Below are 17,393 nucleotides of genomic sequence, written 5' to 3'. Positions count from 1 at the left end.
CAACTGGAAACCATCACATCAAGCTTGTTTTATTACAAGGGGACATATGCATGCTTTATATGAACTATAGGAACTATGCCAACTGATGCAATTTTTGATCTCAATAGTTGACTGATTATCAAACTGATTAATGAAGAATTCTATTCTTATTTACAAATGACAGATGGTAGATTTAACTTATATGGGCAAACAGCCTTTGCACGTTTTTTTTTAATTTTTAAACAGTCTCTTTTTTAAATTTTTAAACCTGTTCAATTTCACACAGAAAACATGTACATGAGAAAAGATAACATTACTTCTTTCTAAATTCCAGTATTTTTAATTGGTTAGGAAAATAGGTTAAATTAATTACGAGTTTCTTAACATCCAAACATATCCAGCTGAGGACTTCTACTTTTTGGGTTTTTAAACCATGATAAATGAATGAAGAAGCACTCTCATCCCCAAGTTCTGGGGTTTTTTCCCCTGCAGCAGAAGAAATAGCCAAAGAACAACTTTCATTCGTGTATGAGGCTCCTAACCAATGGCATTCCATAGATGATTTAGGAATATTGTCTATTTTGACTCAGGATTTGCAAAATCTCAAATTCCTTTTATTTTTGCAGTCAGTAAAATCTACGGCCAGGCCATTAAATTCTATGGTGAAGCTGGAAAATACAATAGAGATCAGAAGTAGGTGTAGGAAAGATCATCCAAACACCTGCTCTTTCCTTACAGGGGGAAAAAGTTACATGTATCGGCATATGCATTAGCACAGAACACAGGAAAATTCTGAATGTGCTCAGAAAACTCCATCACTCAGGAAATTGAATAGCCATAAGCACTGTTTCTAGGTAAACCTTATTTAATGTTTCCCTAATTAGAATCAATAGAACCCAATTTTCCTTCCTGTGCCTTTGTTATGCACAAACTATCAGTCAGGGTCCAGAAAAATCTCCCAGGCTACTTCCACACAAAACCTATTCAACTGTTTCAAGTATGGACACTTATCTGCCAGGATTTGAAAGTTAAGTTTTAAAAATGTTTATGACAAAATTGTTTGTACTTGGACAAGCTAAGAAAAATGGAGGGAGGCACTCAGATAATGAGTAATGATTTATGAGTAGGTTAGTTTATCTCAGACAACTGGAGATTGCAGAAATTGGTGCAGTTATCGCCTTATAGGTAATGTAATGCACCACGTTGAAATAATCTTGGTTTAACACAGAGATTCTTGTATTTCAGTACAACTGCATTAACCTCTGTTCATATCTTAAGGGCTTGGGGCTTTTGGGTTGGATTTTTTTTTTTTTGTCTGTTTGGCCTTGGCTTTTTTTGGTATGTTAGGCTATCAACATTTCTCTCAATGACAATATCAAGTAAATGAAAAACTGACAATCTGTGCACCCAGGAAAACTAAACCTCTAATGAAATTAAGCATTACAGTTTATTAAATTTTATTGTATTATCAGAAAGTTTTTATTATAATGTGCAAAATCTGCTTAGTGCAGCCCTAGATTGTATTTACAGAACAGTGGGACAGCTTATGGAGGCTGAGTGGAAGATGCCAGATTGGACAATTGAAGGAATATAATCAGCATAATGTTTTTTGGAAAGGCAAAAGGAAACTATGCCATATGTTCACTTAAGCCTTAATTTTATGTAAAACTGGCTGTTTTTTCTTTGACACAGCTAAAATGCCCTTTCACTTACAGTTCAAAGACTGTTTATTTGCTCTCCAGATCCCCATATGCTCAAATGTATTGTACACAGCACTGTCCTCTACTGGGGAACACCATCAGATACAGATTCCATTTTCCATCCAGACAGGTACTTTCAAGGGGCTAAAACTGACACATGTGTTGTCAGAAGCTTAGGGGCAGAGGCAAATGGGAGACATGAAGGAATTTGCCCTCTTTATTTCACTGGCTTATTTATCCATGTTAGGAGCAAATTAACCTCCTCAGCAGGAGCAACTGCATGTGTGTATTCGCATTTGAATTTGGAAGAGTTTACAACACTTGATATGGAGCCTGTGTGTCTTTGCAGGATAATACACCAGCCTCTTGCACTACAGCTATAATGCTATTAAATTTACTTCATGGAATTAGTACAGTCACTGCTTGAGTTTATATAAGCTGCAAAGCAAAACCCCTAACTATTTTTAGTTAATCGCAAAGAGGATGGAACTTGTATTTTAGCAGTGAGATGATCATCTCTTTCTCTCTTAATTTCAGCCTGGTGGGATACAATCAAGGACATTAATAAAACATAACAAAACAAAGCAAAAAAAAAAAAACAAACCCAAAAAAAACCATGAGGCTACTAGAGGCCAAACTACCACTTTCTGCTTTGTTATTAGTGTGGCATATTGCTGTTTTAATCTAATGCTAGGTAGTGGATTAATCTATAGGTATAAATTAATGAGGCTCTTAATGTATTTTCATTGGGAGGTTGAGCAGTCAAACTCATTTAGTTAGTGAAAACTACAAAAATCACTTTCTTGTGAAATCTGAAAGTAGAAGCTTCAATGAGCTAATGATCACAGTATGAACCATTTTATGTACCACTGAAAATAAAGATAACCTGTAAATGTAAAATTTGCACTGCATAAACCCATACTTTTATACACTCCCATCTGTAAAAACACTCTTTGTTCAAATCCACTTGAGAAAGATGAGCATATTTAAAACAAAAGCTGTTAACAGCCAAATAGATAGTCTTCATGGTAGTATTTTCTGATCAAACCCTTTTTCAACCCAGAAGGAGCTTAGCAAACAGGGCTAGGAGTCAATAGCCTGTACTGAGAGAAACACTGTGTATGTGGTTTACTCACATGGCTTTTTTGCTGGCTGAACTAGCTGAGGGTTCAGGTATGGGCTGTTCTCTGCATCTATTCTGCGCTTGTACTTCTGGCGACCTCCACGTACTCGGTCTAGGCGCACACCTACATTTGAAAACACAAGCAAACATGTAATTAAATACATTATGAGCATGCCTTTCAGGTAGCAATCTTCTATTTCCTGCCTTTCAATATTTATATTAAAAGTATGTTTATTTCAAAAGATTAATTTTAGAAAGCATGGGAAATCAGCATTACAAGTATTTGCAAGCAGTTTAGAGTTCCACATATGCAAGACTAAGTATACAACATAATTTCCTGTTCATTTAAAGCCATTCATTCATTTTTACATATTATTAAAAAGTTAGCAAGTTTAGTTTCCACTTGAAAGAACCTAATCTTAAGTCATCTTTGCCAGAAGCAGAATTTCAAAGCTGTAATAAACACCATGGATATAGAAGCATAACATTATGAGCAGAGAAGTACAGAGAATTACAGCTTTAGAAACAATGAGTTCTGTATACAGTTTAGATAGTCAAAACCAAATTAAGATGGAATGATGTCGCCAGAGGATACAAAGTAAGTGTCCCTAGAAAAATAAGAATATATATGTGGCTTAAAGACTGAAATTGTTCATGAGGATTTGAAAGAAATTGTACAGTTGTGCATTTAGATGTCATCAATGATGAATTAACATTTGTGTTCTACCTCCATACTGTTCATTCCTTCAATACAGCATTCTGCTGCCTGGTTTATATGGATACATAGAAATTTACCTTCCTAAAACAAGCTATAGCTGCTCTCACTGACAAAATGAAAAAAGGTCAAAGGGTGCAAAGACAGTAGGTCTTACAAAACAAGGAAATATTTTTATTTCTTTCTCAGTCTCTGAGGCAGATTTCCAGACGGCCCGGAGGAATGTGACTAAAACCAAGCAGTAACAAAACACGGAAGTTGAAGAACTTGGCGCATATGCAGGACAAAAGGACAAGTAATACCAAGTGCAAAATCTATGCCTGATGACATGGATTTAACAACACAAGAATGCAAGGACACATTAAGTATCAATGGCCCCTGTGAGTGAAGTAATAAAGTGCAACTCACATTCTCATTTTAATTTTAATCGTTTATTTTACCTCTCCTCCCTCTATGCCTATTTCCTGTTGCTATTATTGTGCCCCACTCTTCTACTTCCCATGCCTCTGATCTCTCCCTTACACACAAAATACCTCAAGAACTGGCTTCTGGACAGCAAGGGAAGCCACCACCAAAGATGTTACAGTTCATCTGCACAGCAGGAAGAACACAGCACAGAGTTTATGTGCTGCCTCTGAACCCGCACAGGTAGCACAGACTAGTTACCAGGAAGCATCTGTCAGTCCTCCTTCCTTCTCAGAAACCAAAAAGGATTGACTGGGTTTTGGTAAAGGAAATCTGTTTTGCTAACTAGCCAGAAATCCAAGGCCAGCTATTACTGGGGTGATAGTGCATTTTTTATTTTCACTTATATTTCCTGGATTACTAACACAGAAAGGAGATGCTTGCTTTAGGGACATAATAAACCTGCAACTGTAATTCAGTGAGTTGTATCCAACAGTGCTCAAAAGCTTTTGCTCATCAGGAAAGCAGGTAATGATAACCCCTACTTAACAGTGAAATTTCACCTGGTTTACTGCAGAAGACTGTGTATGTCAGTCCATCAAACCCAACAAGTAATTTCTCACTGTTTGTCCCCACTTGCACTTAGGGGGATCACAAGATTTAAAGAGTAACAAATCAACCACATACCCCAAGAGGTCAGTGCTATGAATGAAATCTTATTTATGGTAGTTACCTATGTAACTCGTGACTGATTTGTTATCTAAGCTGTTTGATAAAATTTTTGCTAATTCAATCAACAGAGCATGGTTATTTTTGTTTTTTAAAGTTATACTTGGAAATGCACAGACTGCATTTCCACTTTCCATTAAAGACCACTTTAAAAACTGATAGCTCAAACATTTCAGAACTAATGATAACTCACTGTTCTTCACACTTGAATTGGGAGTCTGAGCTACACCTGAAGTAAATGACATCCAGGACAATACACTACCATGAAAACAAACAGCAGAAGTCCAAGGTTTGATAGTTGAATATTCAGAAATAGGCAGAGGATTAGAACAAACCACATGCAATATTGGTGGGATTATGAAAAAGACTGCCCAGCGTTTGAAGAAAAATAGATAGAAAATGATTTCTGCATAATTCAGATGCCATCCTTCTTTCTGCTTGGGAACAGATTTCATAGTGATAAAAGATGGATAGCATCAGACATAAGTATGTTTAATCAAAAAGTAATGGAACTGAAGCTTAAATTAAAATAATATAAATCTACCAAGATGAACAATTTTTTTTACCTCCTTTGCATTAGATGAGATACACATTCAAGCCGTTCACATACTCAATGGAAGGAAATACAGAAAAATGTCACAATAGCAAAATTTTACTTAGATCCAAGTCCTCACCTAATATACACTGCTTTATCTGTAAATAAAACTTTCTTTTAAAAAAACCTAACTTCTAGATAACTGGGGAGCAATTGTATCACACAGTTTAAAAATACCTAAGTCTATAATAGAACTAATTCAAATTTTAATGTGAAAATAGTTTTGATAACATAACACCAATAGACTATAAATTAGAACTTTATAACCCTTCCATTAAAACTGACAAATTTTATCATCATTTTGGCTCCTACTATTTCCTTTATCTGTAAGATATCCTATATCTATATTTTTCTGTATCTCTAAGAAAGTAGATACTTTGGATTTAATTTCTGATAATCTAAAACACCCTATGTGGTATTTTACTTCCCAAGGGTCTTTACAGAAGTAAACACAGTGCAATACACTGCTTAACAAGCTACACGCATCTGACATTTCAAAAAAAACTTTGGAGTTTGTCAGGTAGCAAACTGAAATGCAGGGGTTCTGAAGTATATCTGTGGATATTCCTCTGTAACTCCTATAGCTTGTATGAGAGAATTCATCACACGAAGTTTTATTTATCAAGACAGTAGCAACTGATGCCTCCTTTGTTAGAATAACGAAGGGAAAAAATAAAAGTAATTTTGTCCACAAAAATCCTCATTTGGGGCAGGAGGAGCTTTACATCAGTCACAAATTTACTGTTTGAATTCCACACAGTCTATATTCAGATTATTAAGGAGGATATTGTGACATCTGGAGGAATTAAGTAGACCTCTGCTTCAGCTCTGCTGTGCATTGTGGCTTCACAAAATCTTCAGATCTCAGTTCACTCACCCAACCAGTCCTCAACCATGAAGTGAAGAGAAAGATACCCACTCCACCCATAAAAAATCATGTAATATCACCCAGTGAACTGCACTGTACGTGTTATAATTACAGCTCTTCAGGGTCAAAACATCCATTCATGTCACTGAACACAGCTCTACCACAGACAAGGAAGTTGACTCTTCACCTTTCCTAATGCTCATTTGAAAAGCCTTCAACAGAGAAACAACACCAAGAGCCCTAATGGGAAAAATAAGGATGACCACAGGGCAGAAATAGGCTTGCCACCAGTTAAGAGAGCGGTTACCTTCAATTTTGAAGTGCAACACGTTCACTTAACGTTTCAAGACAGGCACAACTCATGAACTCGTTTGTTCAGGAGTGATGGGTGGTCAGAGATTTAGACATGACTTACAAATCTCAGAAAATGAGGGTTGGGCTGTAGAGCTGTAACATAGGGAGAGATGGAAACTGTGTAACTCAATGCAATAATTGCTTTTTGAAACACAGCAATTACACGTACTGGTACAACATAAGAAATTCTCCACCTATTCTTCAGGGAATGAATGTTTTTATATAGTCACTACATAAGCTTCTACAAAAGAAAAAAGTTTGCCTCCTGGTTCTTTACATAATCTTTGCATGATTTCTATCAAATGCTACACAACACACAACAAAATGATATTGGGCACTTACTCTACACTAAATGTGTTCACACAGCCTTGCACAGAAAAAACTGAAGGCCAGATCAGATGTGCCACATGAACTACCCACCACATTATTAAATCTAAACAACACAGGCAAACCTGAACTCGTTTTCTCTGTATTTCCTCATCTGTTTCTCCCTTACCAATAAATGTAAATTATTATTCCTATTCTGCAGTCCTTTCCTCACACTGCCTTGAAAATCTCAAGCAGGACAGATACCCACTGTGATGATGCTACATAACCAAAACGATTACCCATGCCCCAGTATACTACTGATTTTGCAATTCAGGTCCTCAGTATCAAAATACTATTTAACCATGTCATCTCATTTTCCATACAGATCCAAGCCATACTAAAAGCGTATTATTTACTCCTTTTATCATCCACCACTATTTACTCCTTTATCATCTATCTCTATGATTCTTCTCCATCCCCTCCTCCTTACCTTGGCTACAAGCTTCAAGTGTTCATTTGTTCACCTGACCCATAAACATTTTTGTCCTTTCCACAGAGCTCTACACCCACAAGAAATTCTCAAGTTACATTGGAAGGCATTAGCCCAATCCTTCAAATCAAGTCCTACCAACACCAGTACTGCCTGTAAGAAATTGTTCACCACCTTTAATTGGGGAGCTTTTTATTTTGGAAGAAAAAAAGTATAATTTAGTTAATCAGTAAACAATAGGTTTGAAATCAAGACTCAAATGTGCAGTATTAACTTCCTTCACGAGTTTCATATTCTGCTCCCTTCCTGTTTCCCCTATATAACAGTCTCATGGCAAGTTTATATGCTCTACAACAACACCACTCTGGCAAGCTCCACCTCTACCACAGCATTTGACATGTATGAGAAAGATTCCTATCTCATTTTTTGAGATATGTAACTGGCTAACAATCCATTTTCTATAGATGTCTGCAAGATTCCCAGCATTGTTTTCAACAGCGAGACAGGTAAAAATGAATACCCACATAACTGCATCTTGCCAAGCTCTAGAGGAACATTGGTAGCAGAGGTAAAAAACCCTCAGATTAACAGCAAAAGTGGAAAGCACAAATATAATTTTAATGGCAGGTTCCAGTGTGGTTCTCCTCTGGGACAATGCCTTAATAGAGCGTTCCAGTTCACTTGAACATACTGTGATTATTTCTAAGATTGCTGAATAAACTTCAGTGCATATTATAAACTCCATTTTGCTTTTATTTACATAAACCAGAAAAACTAGTCGATTTTACCACTATGAACACGGACAGAATGTATTGAGATTTAAGAATGCACACTTATCTAGATACTCTTCAGACACTTCAGCAACCTCTATAATTTAGAGTCCAGTGCATTAACACTGCAGTCTGAAAGATTTGCAGTGGAAAAAATACTTTAAACCATGAAAGACCTCTTTCAATACAGTAGGAACATGCAGAAAAGTAACACAGCTGAAGAAATAAGATAATATCAGCTATCATTTTTTCTGGATCTGCATACTTATTTTATGTGCTGAATTACAAAGATGCCAAAGAGCTTCTGCAATCAGCTTACAAAGTATTTGGATAATACCTTATGCAGGTAAAAATTCAGCTAGAGATGTAAAATATGTGTCTACTAGGCAGATAGAATTTTGAAAACAGAGCCCTAATTCATCAAAGAAGATAGAAGCTATGACTCACATTAAAGTTTTCCTGATCTATGGCTGAATTAACAATTACCAGGGGAAGGCTTTAGTGTTTTGTCTTCCTATAGATATCTCCACAATTAAACACATCATTTAGAGTGCTATAGGAAGTCTAAAAATCATCCTCTTACTTTACATTCAGCTAGTACCAAAAAGTATTTGTTAATGTGGGATAAAATTGGCTGTTCTCAAGACGTGCCTGTAAAACAATTAATTAATGAACTGACCCATATAATTGACTGAAAAACAAAACAGTGTTTATTACTTTAATATCTAACTTCATCTGTGACTACAAGTTGTTTAATTTATCTGTTCCTCTGCAATGATTTGTAAAAACCAGTTTATTATTAAAAAAACCCAAATAATTGGGCTAATTAAAATATTTAGTGAATTGTTTCAGGTTGAAAAAACAAAAGAGAAAAATACTGCTTTTGCAAAACAAATGCTTCAGACCAGTATTTCAGATTTTGCTTATGTTTAATACTAAACAAAGTTTCAAGGCAACCAAATGCAAGCAGTATTTGGGAAATTTCATTTTTGTCCTGGGAGGACAAAATCCTAGAGATAGGCTGGATTTTTGCAAAGGAACTGATAAACACATCTCTTAGGTTAAAGCCCAGTGGTTTGTTTTTTTCATTTTGACAAAAGAACTGATAAATGCATTACTTACACAGCTCAGTACTCAACCTCTCTTGAAAGGAACATTAACTTTGCATGAACTAATCATCTACATGCTGAAATTTTGTGCACTGCCATTTATGCATTAAACCACAAAAGAACGTTAATAAAATCCCCTTAGTTTTCCCATGTAAATGAGACTTTGTGTAAATAAATTCTATTATTTCTCAGCCCAAATGATTTCCCTTGAAGAATGGTCCATAAACAAAGATGTTCACATGAAGAAAATGTGGCATAAAATGTTTAAGAATCCTATTGTTCCTTTACATTTTTAAATGGCTCCATATGTATCCTAATCTGTGACACTCACAAATACAAATTAGGTCACACGCAACAGGTGACAAGTTTTAATTGAATGTCTTCTGTCTGCAATTCTGACAAAAGGTGAATGGAAATAAATGAGTCTGGCAAGACAGCCCTGAGCCTTACAATACCCAATACCTCATTATTTTTAAACAGCTATCTATAAACTGATGCTGACAAGCCTTGAACCTTTTATTTCTGTTCAAGAAGAGGTGAATGTGCAGAAAGAAACAAGAAAATTAAAAAAAAAAAAAAAGAAAAACATGACAGCTACACTGTTGCATTAAACATGCAACACCCATTATCCAATGATTAGCTCTCAAATATTACAAAAGAATATATTTTACATTTCACATAAGAACTTAAGGACAAAAAATCTGTCTCTCTTTTGGAAGAGATACACTATGCACTCCATTACTAGTGCCTAAATTTGATCTTTTCCGAGTTTTATACTACCAGATTTTCAGTGGAATTATGCTAGACTCAAGATGATTTTAAAAGAGACTGAAATTAGGCCAGTAAACAGAGGTTATGCAGCTTGCAGTTCTTTTCCTTCCAATTTCTGAAGTGAGGAAGAGCCTGTGTTATGGCAAAATATGAATATTTGTAAATTGCAAAGGAAAAGGAATGCAGAACTAAGGCTGAATATACATAAAGCCCTGGTGTTTCTGAAATGAAGTAGTTACCATTACATAATACTTCTCTCCCCATCACCTGGATTACTAATATACTAATTACTATGAAGCAGTGTAAAATATTGCAACAGCTTTTATGAATAATACAAAAAATACTGTTGCTAATTGCACCATTAAATTCCATGTCAATGTGCTTATATATCATAACCATACTATATGAGAGTATATGCCTTATTTTTTTAATTATGCATACAATGTCCTGGGACAAGGTATAAGAATAAATAAAGGCAATCTATCATTAACTAAATATCACACTTCTAACCTTAATTTATTTAAATATAATTACAGAAGATGCTATCTTGTTTCAGAGTTCAAATTACAACCAATTTAATGAAGTGGAGCTTGCTGGGCTGTAAAGTCATTACTGCATCAATATTCTCGTAACCATTACTTTAAAGGTGACAAGCCCAGACCGGGAAAGGCGGCTTGGTTGGTGATCCAAGGAGAGGGCACAGAATGTCAGGAGACAGAAAGGTCAAAAAGTAAGTTTGAGCAAGGCCATGCCAAGGCCTGAAGGTCAAAAGCAGGCCTTTACTCTAGATCACATCACTAGAGCTTATAAAGAATTCGGGAGCTATGCTGGTGACAACTCTAATAGAAAAGAAGTCTAACTGAAGTTCTGGATCATTTGCTGGCAACTCTCAAGACAGAAGGGAAGATTGAAATGAAATGCGTTACAATAATCGGACTGTGAAGTACCAGCAGCATGAACAAAATCTCAATACCCTTTTCAGATACAATAATGTGCAGTTTCACAATATTTTAGTTAGTGACTTGGAGGATGTGGGATTCTGGAATTAATTTGTGATCCAGAAATCACACGAAAGTTCTCAATTGCGTGAGTTGAAACAGTTATACAAAATAATATCAGTTCTACTGGGACCAAGAGATATTCCACTTAGAATTTAGATTTCTACCTACAGGAAGTGATTTCATTTTGCTGGAACAGAATCAGAGAAAACTAAAGGATAGCTCATCATACTAGAGCATTAAAACAGATGTAAAATTCACTGAAATATTAAGTTTTTTACCCTAACAAATATGATCCAAAACTCTGGGTTTTTTTTTTGATTTTATTAGACTTTTTTTTTTCTCCTCTTAGGGACAAAATCTTTCTCATCTTCCTCAAGGAGCAGCCATTCTGTGATGACCTGTACAAGACTAAGACAAGCAAAATTTACTTTCTAAATTGCACTCATCTGGCAAATTAACTGAGACTTACCTTTACAGCTCAGATGGCTTTATAATGCCACTTGAGCCTAAATTGGCCTCAGTGCAAATATATATTTTTCTCACAGAATTCCAGATTTCTCCAAGGCTTATTCATGAAAGCATAATTTTGACATTGTCTTTTCTCTTAGTACACCCATAACAACCCTATCTCTGCAATCTTTCTCATATTTATGTATTAAGTAATTACGAGCTATAATTTCTTTTGGTGAAACACTGTGCAATTCTTCCCTACTTTTTCTTTTAAAGAGTAACATATGATATGTGGAACTGCATCCATTTCAGACTAGATCCTTCAAGCTTCCTCAAAAGGTACAGCAGAATTCTGAACTTCTCTCTGTCTTCTGCATACTGCTTTATGGCTCCACAGGATCTAGAGCAGGGGGCACACTGGGGAAACAGCCCAAGAAGCTTACACCATGTCTCAGCTTCTGTTTACAGCTAACAGATTTTTAGGAGCATTAATTATATCTTATCATGATTTATAAGTTTGAGTTTTAAAGTATATATCACAATTTTACTTATATGGAAGACTGCAATGGAAATGTAAAATATCTGAAGTAATTTAATGAGTACATACACCTGTCTGATGCTAAAAAAGGGGTACTTTTAAACCTATGCACAGACTTCATATGAAAATATGGGTTTGACTTGGAAAATGTGGCAGATATTCTCACTTTTTGGCTTTCTGCAGTCATAATATGGGCATTTTGCCTTCTGTATTGTTATTCTGTTTGCACATGTTTTTCAAGACTAGATAGGAATTACACAGATAGTGTAACAGATAGTTTCATTTGGAGTCCCAGAGTAATCTTGCAGTACAACTACAAGATAATTCTAACCTCAAGATAAAAGATTTTATATTACTAGTTTCAGATGTCTTTGGCAAATGACAGGGCTTTTCTGTACTTTGCACTTCCTGTCCATGTACTGCAACTTTCTGTTTCTTAGAATTCTGTCTGTTACAAGAGTGAAGTTCAACAGTGGCTTATATGGGTACATAGTTCAGATGGGCATATCTGAAATTCCAGGTTTCTACTTCCTTTCTGATTTGTCTGAGCAGTTGCTTATTTTGAAAAGTACAGTCTTTGTTCTTTAGGTAAAGGATAAAACCAATGATTGGGTTAATATGTTTGGACTGGAAGGCATTGACATAGCACATCACAGCACCTTCTTGTTCAGTGTTCCTTCTGCCTGAAAATCTTAAATCTTCATGTGGAAAAAAAAATTAAGTTTCTTTGTTTCATTATTTGCAATGTGTTAAAGTAATGACTGTTCAGCAACAAAAACTTCAAAATGTAGTGGCTAGAAGAGCAACAAATCGAGACATAGCAGAGTAAAATAAAGAAAACTGCATAACTTGTCAATGTGGTGGAATTGTTTCCTATTAGTAATGTAGCATTGCTTTTAAAGATGGAAACAAAAAAAAAGGAGGAATGTCCTCTGCATATATTATGGTTTCTGGAGGTGGCAGGTAAAAACATTCCAAATGACCTTGCCAAGAAGAGATTTTACAAATGGCCTTTAATGGAGGACCATGATCCCATCGGAGTACAAACATTTGCACCAGCATTTTCCAGAGTACTGAAACTATGCCTTTTTCTTTGTTTGTATGTACACATTTCCCCTGTTCTTCCATGAATACTACTATCAAAGAATTGGGCATATATGAGAATCTGAAAGTGAAACTGAGCAGAAAACCACCAAAATTAACTTATCAAGTTCTGATGCTAAGGTTAAGTGAGGAGCAAAACACAGAATAAATTTTTTAAGTTATTCAATTTTACAAGAGAAGGCTCCAGTCCTTCAACTGAATTATATGGGTAGATATATAAAATATATAAAACTATCAGATGTGGTGGAACAAGGCAAGATTAAAACATGCATACTATTTTGTTAATCTTCTAATGTTCACTTCTTTTGCCTTAACACAAAAAGGACTGAGGTATTACTGCATATACATATATATAAAAATAATATAATATCTGGTGATATCAGCTAAAGTGTGAAAAGAACACAAGATTAATTATTTTACAATTTTATAACAAGTGTATATATTTGTGTTTCTTCTTCATAAAGCAATGGAAAAGAAAATGGCACACAAGAAGTTAACAGGTACAAGGTTCTGTAGCCGTAAAAAAAACCCCAAAAAAACCCTAACTCTTCATTTAGAATTTTAAGTATTCTCCCAAACATACTTAGTACTTCATTCATGCCCTGAGTGTGAGTGATTTATACCTTAGCTCACACACCCTGCCAGCCTCAGAACCTGACATTCTGCCTGACACACTGGAGTGACAGGTTACCCTTCTTCTGGCCTCTGAGTCTCCTCGAAGTACTCCTTGAGCAATTAATGGAAGGTTTATTAGTGGTACCACTTCACTGCAACCACTGCTAGAACCTTTCCATACAGAAGCATATCGGTTAAGCAGCATATTGACAGCTCTTTTGTGGTTAGCAACAGGAAGGGATCAGAGCCTATGCAGAAAATCCCAGCTGAAAAACTGCAAATGTGCTCAGCATTCCCCAGACTTTTTGACTGCCTCTAATCTTACAAACAATTAATAGTATGAGGTAAATTGATTTCACTTCAATAAAACACAATAAATTTTTAAACAATTAAATGATATAGTCTTATTATAAAGTGCCCCTGCTCTAAAACAGAAACGGTGACAATTTTCTTCTAATCTCATAGGTAACACTGGGCCTTTGGGAAATGGGTTAATAAATTCTAGTTTTCTAAACCAGGCAGACTGTAAACTTCCCCCATTACACTTACAGTAGATGTCTATCAAATTGCTTATGAGAACAAATTTATGGAAAATATCCAAGAGTAATGCTTTGTTCTTATTAAAATACATGAATATGTATGTAATTTTAGCCAGCCTAAATGAAAAAAACAAAGAGAAAAAGATTAATTTTTTTTTTATTCTTTTACACAAGAAACAATTTGTCCCTGTTAAAAACGACTATATATAAAAGAGGTTTGTCTGAGGAGAATATTTTTTCTTTAAATTGTAATGGCAACTGCTATGAAGAAAACCTGTACAGTGTACAAGGGTATGCTAATACAAGTAATTGGGCGACATAATTACATGAGCATTATTTAAAAGAGTAAATAAAGCATAAAATTTCCTCATAAATTATTTTTACAAAGAATTTTAACAGATGCAGAATTAAAAAAAATAAAATAGTTCTAAGTCAATAATTCCTGACAAGCACAGCCTATTTAAATTGATACATACCTACCCTCCCTCTGAATGCAGATGTCAATGGGAATAGTCACCATGAGCAATGCTAAACACACACATGTTTTGTTTTCCTAGGGGCCATGAAAAGAATATTTACCAAACAGGAGACCAAGGTCTTCTCACTCAATGCATTGCAAATCTATTATAGCACTACTGAAGTCTGCACATTTCTCCAGAGTTACTTCCAAGGGTGAGAAGAGCAAAGAATTTCATTGACTTTGTATTTTTTCCAAATACTGTGCTCCTTTCAAAGTTTTCTGCTTTATGTCCCAAAGTTCTCTTCCTTCCGTTAAAGCACATACATTGGACTTGTTCACTCTTTCTTTTTTCTTTTAAATATATCACTATACATTCCTATGGAATGTGAAATTGGGAATTTAAAAGACGCTAATACTCAGGAGCAGAGTTTACTGAGTAAAAAGATGACAGGGTATGTATAAAATAGCTTAATGAAACAAGCCCACAAATAGAAACTTTCAAGAGTATTTCAAGATATTTATAACTAGCACCCTCAAAATGAACAAATGTGTGTAATACTCTTCCTACGACAGGTTTTGAGCATCTTGACCGGGAAGTGTGTGCACAGTTTGTACACTTCAGTCCCTGGGTTCAATGAATTGCTTATGAAGAAAATGTCATTGTTGTCACTATGATCAGGAAAACAGACACAGGTTTAAAGGAAAAAGAGATGACAAGATCCATGATGGCCTGCAGTGAGTACGCTTTTCTTTTTTGAGCAGGGACTCTTCAGAGAATGATCACTAAAGGCTGAGTGTGCTTTACACAGCACAGTGTAACTCAAACCAGTGACACTGCATTGCTTAATGGCTAATACAAGCTAAGAGTCAGAATTCTTCACTCACTCTTTTATCCTGCCCTACGTGGGCAATCTGTGAATATAAATACATAATAAGGGAAGGTCTGGAGAGCTGTTGGCAAATAAAATCTCTGCGTGGTTCAGTTTTCCACATTTAGATTCTGCCCTTCACTGCATCTCCACATTACTCTCTCAAGATCCAAAATTGTACCTAGGACTGTTATTTTATTTAAATAAAACAAACCTGTTCTTCCTTTCTTATTTCTTCTTCTTAACCTTAGAACCTTTAATTTGGATCAGAACCTCCTTCTGCAATGTGTTCATTTGTTCCAGAAAGTATTTTGACCCTGACGTCAAATTTGGATCCATTTTCAGATGTTCAAGTTTTCTCCTACTAATTTTAATCTGCGCTAGATATATTCAGAAGAATGGTACAAAAACATGCAGATAAATCTGAACAAGAAAGCACATTTTATTGTATTCCTCTAAAGTGACATAACAGGAATAAGATCTTGCTTGTATTTTCAAAGGGAACTCATTCAAATGCTCTTCCTTGAAGCTTTAACTTAGTTAAATCTGGTGAAAAGGAAGGAACTGACCGCTGAAGAAAATACCTCTAGCTATGTTTATATGCAGCAAAATTGTGCATCAGTTATAGGAAATAGAACTATGTTTTCTGGGAATATTGTTTATTGGAGATAATCAAAACACATGGCACTGAGGATGGATCCTATGAGGAAGGCCTTTGGGATTGGCGATGGGACATTCTTAAATCAGTGATCTCAATGGTCTTAACAAATCTGACATTTTCTGACACTGTTTCTTAGGGTTTTACATGTTTCCCATTTGCTGACATCTGAGATTTATGTGAAAATCGTACACCCTGGCACTGCTCAGGAGCATTTGTTTCTTGAATTGAGGCAGGTTTTAGAAACTGTAACACAATTCATTTTTTACTGCCTTTTCCCTATTTTGCAGAGTTAAGTTATTTTCCACTTGTCATGCCATTGTGTCAGAGATGGTGTGGTGTGGTGGATTGATACCTCTTTATTATTCTCTCCAGCCTGTGCCTTTCCTTTTAGATTGCTCTGTGATCTTCTTTTCAACTATCCAAAAAGAGTGGAAGTTTAATAAACAGTTCTACTTTGTGCCAAATTTTTGTGGGGACTACTGCTCTCTCAGTGACGATATTTGCATATTTCTTCAAACTAGGTTAACTTGAAGTTAGATCAATAGCAAACTTGGCCACATATCCTACATCCATCAATCCAGCAGAATTTTAGCTATAACTGGACTTTTAAATTAAGATTAGGAGCCCACAAAAAAAAGGAGAGAATGTACTGCAAAATTTATACTGACAACCTATTTATATTCAGAGTAATTTTTTTGTATAATTTCCATAGACCAAAGATGACTAATTCCACATCAAAAAAATCCTAAACCTCAAATAAATTCAGAGCCAGATTTCTGTGATTTTGACTGGCATCTTCCCTACATCAGAAACGGTGCAGCCCATTTTTTATTCAAAATAATTTCCACAAAACAGCATCAAAATAAGTTTTAAATCCTCCGCACAGGCTTTTTCATTTTTTAACCTATCTAATTAAAAGATGAGGAAATTCTCCTTGTAGTCACATAAATATGTAAGACAGAGTAAAAAAGCTTTTCATGTGCTTGTTTTTTATTTGTCCCATTCTACCGATTCTACTCTGAGGAATGGATTTTCATCTTTGTGCTAAACATCAAAAAATGCTCTCTACACTTTACATTTCTTAAACCATGTTGACATTGTATCACTAAGGTATACAATCCTCATCAAAACTCCACACAGTTGGCAATTGCCACAGTGAACTAAACAGACTGGGATTTCAAGTGCTGGATACTTAACAGCCGGAGAAGCTCTTTAATCTTGTTTAAGAAAGAGAGGGCA

The 17,393-nt window shown here is 35.4% G+C and overlaps 1 protein-coding gene across 8 annotated transcripts in view; it reads right to left on the bottom strand.

Moving 5' to 3' along the window:
- Positions 1 to 17,393, bottom strand: part of ESRRG (estrogen related receptor gamma) — a 225,359-nt gene that overhangs the window by 49,757 nt on the left and 158,209 nt on the right. For all 8 annotated transcript variants that reach the window (XM_053974143.1, XM_053974139.1, XM_053974142.1 and 5 more), the window contains one exon: positions 2,816 to 2,926. In XM_053974143.1, the coding sequence (XP_053830118.1) occupies positions 2,816 to 2,926 (111 nt within the window). The remainder of the gene's footprint in view (positions 1 to 2,815; positions 2,927 to 17,393) is intronic.

This window comes from Vidua macroura, chromosome 3 (genome assembly GCF_024509145.1).
Source record: "Vidua macroura isolate BioBank_ID:100142 chromosome 3, ASM2450914v1, whole genome shotgun sequence".
NCBI classification, from domain to species: domain Eukaryota; kingdom Metazoa; phylum Chordata; class Aves; order Passeriformes; family Viduidae; genus Vidua; species Vidua macroura.
The sequence above is the reverse complement of the archived record's forward strand: the minus strand, read 5'-3'. Positions and strand labels throughout refer to the sequence as shown.